General features: G+C 36.6%; 3 protein-coding genes across 3 annotated transcripts; all 3 read left to right on the forward strand.

Annotated features, from left to right (window-relative positions):
* The first annotated feature begins 792 nt into the window (after positions 1 to 792).
* Positions 793 to 4,845, forward strand: LOC134705689 (uncharacterized). Its single transcript, XM_063564412.1, has one exon. The coding sequence runs from the start codon at positions 793 to 795 to the stop codon at positions 4,843 to 4,845; it is 4,053 nt and encodes a 1,350-aa protein (XP_063420482.1).
* Positions 4,846 to 5,187: 342 nt separating this feature from the next.
* Positions 5,188 to 10,557, forward strand: LOC134705698 (uncharacterized). Its single transcript, XM_063564421.1, has one exon. It carries the CDS (start codon positions 5,188 to 5,190, stop codon positions 10,555 to 10,557), a length of 5,370 nt encoding a protein of 1,789 aa, XP_063420491.1.
* A 1,017-nt stretch (positions 10,558 to 11,574) lies between these two features.
* LOC134705707 (uncharacterized) lies at positions 11,575 to 12,837 on the forward strand. Its single transcript, XM_063564431.1, has one exon. It carries the CDS (start codon positions 11,575 to 11,577, stop codon positions 12,835 to 12,837), a length of 1,263 nt encoding a protein of 420 aa, XP_063420501.1.
* Positions 12,838 to 13,347: the final 510 nt, after the last annotated feature.

The raw sequence follows: 13,347 nt of genomic DNA on the forward strand, positions 1-13,347 counted from the left end.
CCTATGAAACCGCGATCCACACAAATCCTACACTGAGTGATGCACAAAAATTCAACTACTTGAAGTCCCTTCTACAAAGCGAAGCGTTACAAACTATAGCAGGATTTTCCATGACAAACACAAATTACGACAAAGCAATTTCATTACTCCAGGAAAGATACGGGCAAACTCATAAAATAGTCCAAACCTACATGCAGGCCTTACTTGATTTACAGGCTCCAATTCATACAATTACTAGTCTCCGTAGTTACTATGATAAGACAGAAACTTATGTAAGAGGTCTCGAGTCACTCGGACAGACAGACGATACGTACGGATCATTACTAGTTCCTGTTATTCTGAATAAATTACTCGCAGAGATACATCAACATTTAGCACGAGAACACAGATCCACAAACTGGACACTACATGATTTACGCAAAGCGCTTCTCGACGAACTAAATATTATGGAAGCCGGAAAATTACCGGATAAAGTAGAAAGACCACTCGCTACCGCTACATTTTTAACTAGTATGAAGTCACTTTCAAACTCAACATTCGGAAAACCCGAAAAGTCAGTTTCGGATAAAAAAACCTTTCATTAAGTCTTGCATTTTTTGCCATGAAAATGGGCATATAGCCATTAATTGCACAAAAATCACAACCGTTGATGCACGCACAGCTGTAATTAAGAGAGAGAGGCTATGTTTTAACTGTCTCGGTCGTCACAAATTAGCTGAATGCAAATCTACAAGCACGTGTAAAAAATGCAACAAACGTCATCATACAAGTATATGTAACAAGAATAACAGTATGAACGAATCACATGAACAAGTAAACGAAGATAATGGTAAAACCGTATTACACTCCTCCCTTGCACCACATAAAACATCAAATGTTATATTGAAAACCGCTGTCGCTTGCGTGAGCTCAGGAACACAGTCAACGGATGCTAATATTTTACTAGACGAAGGAGCACAGAGATCATTCATCACAGAATCACTCGCCAGAAAACTAGATTTAGGTATAAACGGGACCGAAATAGTTCATCTTTCTGGATTCGGAGAGCAAAACAGACAAGTTAGGCATATGCAATCGGCAACGATTTACTTACAAACTGACGATGTAGAAAACATACCGCTCGAGGTACTTATCATTCCTGAAATAGCATTACCGATACAAACGCACATGAAATCAGTAGTTAATATGAGACATTTGCATGGCTTGAAATTAGCACACCCAATTACCGAAGATGACATGTTTGATATTAATTTACTTATTGGAGCAGATTATTATTGGAGTATAGTAGGAGATAAAATCATAAGAGGTAATGGACCGACTGCCGTCGAGTCTAAATTAGGATATTTACTTTCTGGACCAACGACAAGTATTAGAGAATCAAACAGAAGTTCAATATTGAACGTTATCGTGTCTCATAAAGCAGAGGAATGTAATTTAACAAAGTTTTGGGAAATCGAGTCCCTTGGTATAGAAGACAGTAACACAAAAACAGAGCTAGAAGAATTTCAAACGATTTATGAAAACTCATCAGTGTCATTTCTTGACAACAAGTATGTCGCCAAGCTACCTTGGAAAACCAACCACTCGCCATTACCGTCAAACAAAACAGTCGCCTTTCGTAGGACTGAAAATGTAATAAGACGTCTTAGTAAAGAACCGCAATTGTTACAAAAGTATGGAGAAATCATCGAAGAACAGGAAAAGCGAGGGTTTATAGAGAAAGTCGAGGAAGATTTAGTTAAACCAAATACCAAGTTACATTATATCCCGCATCACGCAGTAAAGAAAGATTCCGCAACTACACCTATCAGGATCGTGTATGACTGTAGTTGTAGACAAACACCGGACACCGCCAGCTTAAATGATTGCTTACTTAACGTACCTCCGAAGTTGAATAATGTAACCGCAATACTTTTAAGATTCCGCATGAATAAATACGCCGTATGTACAGATATAGAAAAGGCATTTCTCAACGTTGGACTAGATATTGAAGACCGGGACGTCACCAGGTTTTTCTGGTTAAGCAATCCAACAGACCCAAGCAGTTGTATCACGACTTATAGGTTTAAATCTGTATTATTTGGAGCCACCTGTTCACCATTTATATTAAATGCTGTTTTATCAAAACACATCAACAACCACCAGACAGAATTTACTGACAATTTAATGAGAGATTTATACGTAGATAATATTGTTTCTAGTTTTAATTCCGAAGATGAATTGTCACAATATTTCAAAGTTGTTCGCAAGTTATTTACAGATGGTGGATTCAATTTACGCGCATGGGCATCAAATAACAAACTATTACAACAACTTGCAGAATCTGAAAAAGTTATCGACACAGAACAGGTAGTAAAAGTATTAGGCTTGCGTTGGAATACAGATCAAGATACACTAAAGTATGCTGAAAATATTCTCGACACGGAAATAGACCTCATCACGAAACGCGAAGTACTTAGAGAATCGTCCAAGATTTATGATCCACTCGGGATCATCAGTCCAGTTACCGTACGAGGTAAAATGTTTATGCAAACACTTTGGGGTGAAAACATGAAATGGGACGAGCCATTGCCTGATCATATGAGAACAGAATGGATTGACATAAGAAAAGATATTAATGAAGCAACAAAGACCGTTATACATCGTCACTACTTCACAAATTGTTCGGATTCTAATAGCGACAATGTGATACATGTATTCATGGATGCTAGCATGAAAGCTTACGGAGCTTGTGCATACCTAGTTTCAGAAGGAAAAAGTTCACTCTTAATGTCAAGAAATCGAGTAGCACCGTTAAAACAGCTAACAATTCCAAGACTAGAACTAATGGCAGCAGTAATTGGAAGTCGACTTTTATCTCATATTTTGTCTCATATTAATGTTAATCGTGTAATATTATGGAGCGATAGCCAAATTGTCTTGAGCTGGCTGAGTTCGAAGAAGACATTAAAACAATTTGTCGCTAACAGAGTGAAAGAAATCAAAGAACTGACTGAAAAGTTTACATGGAAATACTGTCCAAGTGAATCCAATCCCGCCGATTTACTATCAAGAGGAATAACAACTCAAAAGTTTAGAGACAACATGTTATGGATGAACGGCCCTGATTGGTTAACGAACGAGAATAAATGGCCTGAATGGAAAATAGATGAAACGCAAATTATGCCAGCAAGTGCTCAACAAGAAGTTACAGTTGATACGACACAAATACTGAGTACACACAGTGTAACGCAGGAAAATACCATAATTGACATTGACAGGTTTAATTCTTTCAAGAAACTTTTGAGAGTCATAGCCTACGTTGAAAGATTTATATTTAACTGTAGATCGAGAGAAAAACGTACTGGAAATCTTAATACGCAAGAATTACAGAATGCAACGTATACTTTGATACAAGAAGTACAACGAAGACACTTTTTGGACGTAAAGCTAAGCTTACAAAATGGAGAAACAAAGACACACAACTTAGTTAAACAACTGAAACTTTATTTGGATAAGGACAACTTGATTCGTTGTGAAGGACGTATTCATAACGCGCCATTGGATGAATCTACTAAATTTCCTATACTGCTACCTGCAAAAGATAGATTAACCAGACTCGTTATAATGGATGCTCACATTTCACATTTACACTCAGGACTGTCAAGTACCGTCACACTAATCCGTCAGACATATTGGATACCGACTATACGACAAGTTGCGAACAGTATCTTACGCAAATGTGTGACCTGTAAAAAAGTTAAAGGCCGACCGTATACAGCCCCAGATCCGCCGCCTTTACCGAAGGACAGACTACGAGAAGCACCGCCGTTCACAGTAACGGGAGTTGATTTTACGGGAGCTCTGACAGTGAAAAACAACGATGGAACTACAAGCAAAGCTTACATATGTTTATTTACATGTGCCAGCACTCGCGCTGTGCATTTAGAAGTGGTGGACAATTTAACAGAAGAAACATTTATCCTAGCATTTAGAAGATTCGTTAGTAGAAAATCGTTACCGAAAACGATGATATCCGACAATGCTACTACCTACATTGCAGCCGCTAAGCATATAGAGAATCTCACACGATCAGCGTCACTTACAGAAACGTTGAACAACTATGGTACAACATGGACATTTATACCAAAACGCGCACCGTGGTACGGTGGCTTTTGGGAAAGATTGATAGGGATTACAAAAGATTGTGTTAAGAAGGTTTTGGGACGTTCTCTTATCAATATAGAACTTCTTAAGACAATTGTGACTGAAGTTGAAACTATTATGAATGACCGTCCACTAACTTACGTATCGTCAGATCCTTTAGATGAACCGCTAACGCCATCACATTTACTTTACGGACGTCGGATCACAACACTTCCATACCCTGATAATAGAGACTTTGAGCATTCGACGCTTGAGATGACTCATGAATCTGTGAATAAACTGTCTCGGTTGAAATCTCAAATTATTCAACAGTTTTGGTGCAAATGGAAACACGAGTATCTTACCTCTCTTCGAGAATATCATCGAAACACTGGAAAGGACATTCAAACAATTAAAGTTGGAGATGTAGTACAAGTGTACGAAGAATCACCGAGGACAAAGTGGAATCTAGCCGTTATTGATCAACTGAACATTGGAGGTGACGGGAAAACGAGATCTGCTGTTATACGGACAAAACATGGACTCACTTCACGTCCAATAACAAAACTTTATCCTCTCGAAGTGTCAGAAAATAGAGACTTTACTATAGACAATAATTGTGATCTCAACAATCCTTCTACGTCTAGAAACTTAAGCCGTAAAGCGAAAAGTGTTGCCATAGAGAAACTTAAGAAATGGACAAAAGGAAATAATTCATAATCAATGACTGTAAATTAAATTCAAGTTTAGTTTTCATATATAGACATTAACTCCTTTCAGAGACTTCAGAGTTTTCAGTAATTTTTCAAGTGTCAATTTATTTATATTGTAGTTTTTAATATTTTTAATTTCATCTTTTGCGCGGCCCGAGTATGTTGTAAAATCTGCTTACTACATGTATAGTAAAGCGCGCCGCTCGATTGTAACGTCACTATAGTTGACGTACTTCCTTTAGCTTTCATTACATTATCAAACTGTTATTTTACTTCATGCCATTGTACGAAATCTTACCCACTATACGCAAAATTGGTGCCGAGACCAGATGAAATAATGGAAGCGAAGATGAAAGCCGTCCGAGCGGGACATAAAGGAGCAGTTACCAAACTCCTGAGGAAATTCGAAGACATTCAACAAAGTTCAGAAGCGGATTACGAAGAAATTTCAACGCTATTAGAAGCAGTCACACAGAAGAAAAGAATTTTAGAAAATATCAACGAAAAAATATTGGAGCAAACTTCGGATGAAGATGTAGCAGTGGAAATACAGGATTCAGATGAGTACATGTACAATTTAGAATATAAATTACGGCAAATTACAAAATTAGCAAAGTCAGTTCAAAATCAGAGTTTACCCGCAAATGAATCAATTTCATTGAATTTGAACCCTCATGCCGATAATTTTATACCGAATACCCAATCAGTTCCATCTACATTTATTAGTCAACCTTCAACATCAGCAAACCAACAATATACACATAGCTCAAATTCACGCTCATCGTCTAGCACAAACAGCGAGTATCACAAGCTACCAAAGTTAAACTTGCCTATATTTACCGGAGATATACTAGACTGGCAATCATTTTGGGACTCCTATGAAACCGCGATCCACACAAATCCTACACTGAGTGATGCACAAAAATTCAACTACTTGAAGTCCCTTCTACAAAGCGAAGCGTTACAAACTATAGCAGGATTTTCCATGACAAACACAAATTACGACAAAGCAATTTCATTACTCCAGGAAAGATACGGGCAAACTCATAAAATAGTCCAAACCTACATGCAGGCCTTACTTGATTTACAGGCTCCAATTCATACAATTACTAGTCTCCGTAGTTACTATGATAAGACAGAAACTTATGTAAGAGGTCTCGAGTCACTCGGACAGACAGACGATACGTACGGATCATTACTAGTTCCTGTTATTCTGAATAAATTACCCGCAGAGATACGTCAACATTTAGCACGAGAACACAGATCCACAAACTGGACACTACATGATTTACGCAAAGCGCTTCTCGACGAACTAAATATTATGGAAGCCGGAAAATTACCGGATAAAGTAGAAAGACCACTCGCTACCGCTACATTTTTAACTAGTATGAAGTCACTTTCAAACTCAACATTCGGAAAACCCGAAAAGTCAGTTTCGGATAAAAAACCTTTCATTAAGTCTTGCATTTTTTGCCATGAAAATGGGCATATAGCCATTAATTGCACAAAAATCACAACCGTTGATGCACGCACAGCTGTAATTAAGAGAGAGAGGCTATGTTTTAACTGTCTCGGTCGTCACAAATTAGCTGAATGCAAATCTACAAGCACGTGTAAAAAATGCAACAAACGTCATCATACAAGTATATGTAACAAGAATAACAGTATGAACGAATCACATGAACAAGTAAACGAAGATAATGGTAAAACCGTATTACACTCCTCCCTTGCACCACATAAAACATCAAATGTTATATTGAAAACCGCTGTCGCTTGCGTGAGCTCAGGAACACAGTCAACGGATGCTAATATTTTACTAGACGAAGGAGCACAGAGATCATTCATCACAGAATCACTCGCCAGAAAACTAGATTTAGGTATAAACGGGACCGAAATAGTTCATCTTTCTGGATTCGGAGAGCAAAACAGACAAGTTAGGCATATGCAATCGGCAACGATTTACTTACAAACTGACGATGTAGAAAACATACCGCTCGAGGTACTTATCATTCCTGAAATAGCATTACCGATACAAACGCACATGAAATCAGTAGTTAATATGAGACATTTGCATGGCTTGAAATTAGCACACCCAATTACCGAAGATGACATGTTTGATATTAATTTACTTATTGGAGCAGATTATTATTGGAGTATAGTAGGAGATAAAATCATAAGAGGTAATGGACCGACTGCCGTCGAGTCTAAATTAGGATATTTACTTTCTGGACCAACGACAAGTATTAGAGAATCAAACAGAAGTTCAATATTGAACGTTATCGTGTCTCATAAAGCAGAGGAATGTAATTTAACAAAGTTTTGGGAAATCGAGTCCCTTGGTATAGAAGACAGTAACACAAAAACAGAGCTAGAAGAATTTCAAACGATTTATGAAAACTCATCAGTGTCATTTCTTGACAACAAGTATGTCGCCAAGCTACCTTGGAAAACCAACCACTCGCCATTACCGTCAAACAAAACAGTCGCCTTTCGTAGGACTGAAAATGTAATAAGACGTCTTAGTAAAGAACCGCAATTGTTACAAAAGTATGGAGAAATCATCGAAGAACAGGAAAAGCGAGGGTTTATAGAGAAAGTCGAGGAAGATTTAGTTAAACCAAATACCAAGTTACATTATATCCCGCATCACGCAGTAAAGAAAGATTCCGCAACTACACCTATCAGGATCGTGTATGACTGTAGTTGTAGACAAACACCGGACACCGCCAGCTTAAATGATTGCTTACTTAACGTACCTCCGAAGTTGAATAATGTAACCGCAATACTTTTAAGATTCCGCATGAATAAATACGCCGTATGTACAGATATAGAAAAGGCATTTCTCAACGTTGGACTAGATATTGAAGACCGGGACGTCACCAGGTTTTTCTGGTTAAGCAATCCAACAGACCCAAGCAGTTGTATCACGACTTATAGGTTTAAATCTGTATTATTTGGAGCCACCTGTTCACCATTTATATTAAATGCTGTTTTATCAAAACACATCAACAACCACCAGACAGAATTTACTGACAATTTAATGAGAGATTTATACGTAGATAATATTGTTTCTAGTTTTAATTCCGAAGATGAATTGTCACAATATTTCAAAGTTGTTCGCAAGTTATTTACAGATGGTGGATTCAATTTACGCGCATGGGCATCAAATAACAAACTATTACAACAACTTGCAGAATCTGAAAAAGTTATCGACACAGAACAGGTAGTAAAAGTATTAGGCTTGCGTTGGAATACAGATCAAGATACACTAAAGTATGCTGAAAATATTCTCGACACGGAAATAGACCTCATCACGAAACGCGAAGTACTTAGAGAATCGTCCAAGATTTATGATCCACTCGGGATCATCAGTCCAGTTACCGTACGAGGTAAAATGTTTATGCAAACACTTTGGGGTGAAAACATGAAATGGGACGAGCCATTGCCTGATCATATGAGAACAGAATGGATTGACATAAGAAAAGATATTAATGAAGCAACAAAGACCGTTATACATCGTCACTACTTCACAAATTGTTCGGATTCTAATAGCGACAATGTGATACATGTATTCATGGATGCTAGCATGAAAGCTTACGGAGCTTGTGCATACCTAGTTTCAGAAGGAAAAAGTTCACTCTTAATGTCAAGAAATCGAGTAGCACCGTTAAAACAGCTAACAATTCCAAGACTAGAACTAATGGCAGCAGTAATTGGAAGTCGATTTTTATCTCATATTTTGTCTCATATTAATGTTAATCGTGTAATATTATGGAGCGATAGCCAAATTGTCTTGAGCTGGCTGAGTTCGAAGAAGACATTAAAACAATTTGTCGCTAACAGAGTGAAAGAAATCAAAGAACTGACTGAAAAGTTTACATGGAAATACTGTCCAAGTGAATCCAATCCCGCCGATTTACTATCAAGAGGAATAACAACTCAAAAGTTTAGAGACAACATGTTATGGATGAACGGCCCTGATTGGTTAACGAACGAGAATAAATGGCCTGAATGGAAAATAGATGAAACGCAAATTATGCCAGCAAGTGCTCAACAAGAAGTTACAGTTGATACGACACAAATACTGAGTACACACAGTGTAACGCAGGAAAATACCATAATTGACATTGACAGGTTTAATTCTTTCAAGAAACTTTTGAGAGTCATAGCCTACGTTGAAAGATTTATATTTAACTGTAGATCGAGAGAAAAACGTACTGGAAATCTTAATACGCAAGAATTACAGAATGCAACGTATACTTTGATACAAGAAGTACAACGAAGACACTTTTTGGACGTAAAGCTAAGCTTACAAAATGGAGAAACAAAGACACACAACTTAGTTAAACAACTGAAACTTTATTTGGATAAGGACAACTTGATTCGTTGTGAAGGACGTATTCATAACGCGCCATTGGATGAATCTACTAAATTTCCTATACTGCTACCTGCAAAAGATAGATTAACCAGACTCGTTATAATGGATGCTCACATTTCACATTTACACTCAGGACTGTCAAGTACCGTCACACTAATCCGTCAGACATATTGGATACCGACTATACGACAAGTTGCGAACAGTATCTTACGCAAATGTGTGACCTGTAAAAAAGTTAAAGGCCGACCGTATACAGCCCCAGATCCGCCGCCTTTACCGAAGGACAGACTACGAGAAGCACCGCCGTTCACAGTAACGGGAGTTGATTTTACGGGAGCTCTGACAGTGAAAAACAACGATGGAACTACAAGCAAAGCTTACATATGTTTATTTACATGTGCCAGCACTCGCGCTGTGCATTTAGAAGTGGTGGACAATTTAACAGAAGAAACATTTATCCTAGCATTTAGAAGATTCGTTAGTAGAAAATCGTTACCGAAAACGATGATATCCGACAATGCTACTACCTACATTGCAGCCGCTAAGCATATAGAGAATCTCACACGATCAGCGTCACTTACAGAAACGTTGAACAACTATGGTACAACATGGACATTTATACCAAAACGCGCACCGTGGTACGGTGGCTTTTGGGAAAGATTGATAGGGATTACAAAAGATTGTGTTAAGAAGGTTTTGGGACGTTCTCTTATCAATATAGAACTTCTTAAGACAATTGTGACTGAAGTTGAAACTATTATGAATGACCGTCCACTAACTTACGTATCGTCAGATCCTTTAGATGAACCGCTAACGCCATCACATTTACTTTACGGACGTCGGATCACAACACTTCCATACCCTGATAATAGAGACTTTGAGCATTCGACGCTTGAGATGACTCATGAATCTGTGAATAAACTGTCTCGGTTGAAATCTCAAATTATTCAACAGTTTTGGTGCAAATGGAAACACGAGTATCTTACCTCTCTTCGAGAATATCATCGAAACACTGGAAAGGACATTCAAACAATTAAAGTTGGAGATGTAGTACAAGTGTACGAAGAATCACCGAGGACAAAGTGGAATCTAGCCGTTATTGATCAACTGAACATTGGAGGTGACGGGAAAACGAGATCTGCTGTTATACGGACAAAACATGGACTCACTTCACGTCCAATAACAAAACTTTATCCTCTCGAAGTGTCAGAAAATAGAGACTTTACTATAGACAATAATTGTGATCTCAACAATCCTTCTACGTCTAGAAACTTAAGCCGTAAAGCGAAAAGTGTTGCCATAGAGAAACTTAAGAAATGGACAAAAGGAAATAATTCATAATCAATGACTGTAAATTAAATTCAAGTTTAGTTTTCATATATAGACATTAACTCCTTTCAGAGACTTCAGAGTTTTCAGTAATTTTTCAAGTGTCAATTTATTTATATTGTAGTTTTTAATATTTTTAATTTCATCTTTTGCGCGGCCCGAGTATGTTGTAAAATCTGCTTACTACATGTATAGTAAAGCGCGCCGCTCGATTGTAACGTCACTATAGTTGACGTACTTCCTTTAGCTTTCATTACATTATCAAACTAGCAAGACGTCTGTTATTTTACTTCATGCCATTGTACGAAATCTTACCCACTATACGCAAAAAGTACATTTAATTTGATAATGAAACTGTGTTGAAAAAGACAGCAATGGTTTTATCATTTTACTGTCTTTTTTTTTCCATAGATATTTTACCGCTTATTGTGTGTTACTATATTTAATATCTGTGCTTGTTGCAGTTGCTATATTTTTAGTTGCCTAGGTAAAAATCTACATATTAGCTGTTCCAAATCTCATATTAACTTCTCAAGATTTTCCCTCCCTGAATAAGCATATATTCTTACTTTTGTGATTATTATTAACAACATATAAATATAACTGTAATCAAATCTGAACTGTTAGATGCATTCGTGTGTTTGACTATGTTAGATTGAACCAATGGTATGCACTGCACTTTCTCTTCACTGAAATAAATGTCTCAAAAAATGAATGACCAATATATGGATAGCAAGTTTGATTTAGAGTCAACGTGTTTAAATATAAAGAAAACCACATTTCCAGTTTTATTTTTTTAAATTTACCTGTGGTAAAGAAACACTGATTTAAATACAGTTGACGCAATATTGTTAAACGTAAAAGTAGACAAGACTGATAAGCGGTAAGTTGATTGGAAACTTAACCATAGGTTGCAGAAAATTAAGGAATACATGAAATTTGTTTTTGAAATTTTTTAGTTATCATACACATTTTACTTGTTTGGGTCATATTAATTAGAATTTAATCGTTTTTGTGGTTATTGTAGTGATGGCAGCTGCACCAAACGTTTGTGACGGCTGCACAAAAGATGGAAAAGTAGAATCATTTTGCGTCAATTGTGAGCAGCTTTATTGCCAGGAATGTACCGTTTATCATATGAAATGTAAAGTCACACGTTCACATATCTTAATGGATGCATCAAACGTTGACACATATAACGCTCATTCTTCAATTGATGTTAAGTGTGGCAATGAATGTGGGGAGCAGGCAGTAGTTCTTTGTTTGGATTGTAAACAGTTACTTTGCAACGACTGTTCAGAGAAGCATTCAATGCTTAAAGCAACCAAAGGACATAATACAATAACCGCGAAACAACTTGTTAGAGAAGAAACAGCATCCTTATCTTCTGACTGCGTTTACTCTGAACAAACTTCTGTAATTTCACATCCACAGGAGTTAGTGCATGCACAAGTTCAAGTTGAGAAAGGTCCACACTCGGGGACATTTTTGCATGAGTTCATGAGTTCTGCTCCAGGAGATAAAGAGTTAACTCGAGTTCGTGGAATAGTGCTTCTTTTCGATGGCAGAATTATTATAGCCGATTATAAAAATCGGAGTTTGAAACTATTTAGCCGTGAAATGAAATTTGAAATGGCAAAGGATATAAAAGATGACCCAAGAGGAATGGTTGCTTCTGCTTATGATAATGTAATAGTCACTTTTGCTGATAAGAAGGAAATACGAATATATGAAATAGAAAATAAAAAGATACGTACTAAAAAAAAGGTAAATGTGAAAGAAAAACCTTACAGTATTGCTTATAATAAAGACCACTTTGCGGTTGAACACGGTGAGGGAGAAGATGGCACAATTCGTATTTATGACCAGCACATAAGAGAAATCTTTATCATACCGGGTAGTACCAGAAGCTTTGGACAATTTACTGGCAATACAATACGCCTTGCCTTAGATTTATCAAAATATGTCATATTTGTTGTAGATATAGCAAAGGAGTTGGTCCATTGTGTTGATTTTAAAGGTGGGCTGATCTGGACAGTAAAAGTCGGAAGTCCTAGAGGAATTGTGTTCCACAATAACATGCTATTTGTTGCCAGCAGTACAGAAAACAAGATAATTCAAATGAATGCTGTAGATGGAATAGTTTACTCTATGTTAGACGAAGACAATAGAATTAGGCGTCCTCGGTACATTGCCTACAATCCTGATTCGAAAAAAATGGCTGTTGAAATCGATGGAAACCATATAAAACTGTATAATATTACTGGCTTACAAAAGGGTTTTAACTTTTAGCATTCCTGAGGAATGAATATCCTCATTGATAAAATTAGTAGTCAAATCAAGTATCATTTGAATTATTTTACGTTTCATTTATTTAGCATAATTGATAATATGGATAGGATATCTTTTAGTGTTCGTGTATTTTATTTTATTTCAATATATCAATTATGCATTACTCAAAGATTTGCGGTAACTTGTTTACATTGGTCTGTTTAATATTTTTCCTTTATTTTTATTTTTTTGTCTTTTGAGGCATTTAGTCACACATTATACACATGGGTAAAATCGTATAAGTAACACGATATAAAATCATTAATGCACTTTGAAATAATGTATGTACCGACTACAAATATTTTTGATTTTACATTTTCTATTTCAATATATACTTGAATGAATCACAAATGAAAATAAAATTAAAGATTAGTTTTTAATAAAATGTCAATGTTTATTTTTCTAGAAATCCTTTTTGTTATAATATACACCTAGTCTGTATTTTTTTAATGGATTAAACTACAGGAAAGA

Source organism: Mytilus trossulus, chromosome 1 (assembly GCF_036588685.1).
Source record: "Mytilus trossulus isolate FHL-02 chromosome 1, PNRI_Mtr1.1.1.hap1, whole genome shotgun sequence".
Classification (NCBI taxonomy): Eukaryota; Metazoa; Mollusca; class Bivalvia; order Mytilida; family Mytilidae; genus Mytilus; species Mytilus trossulus.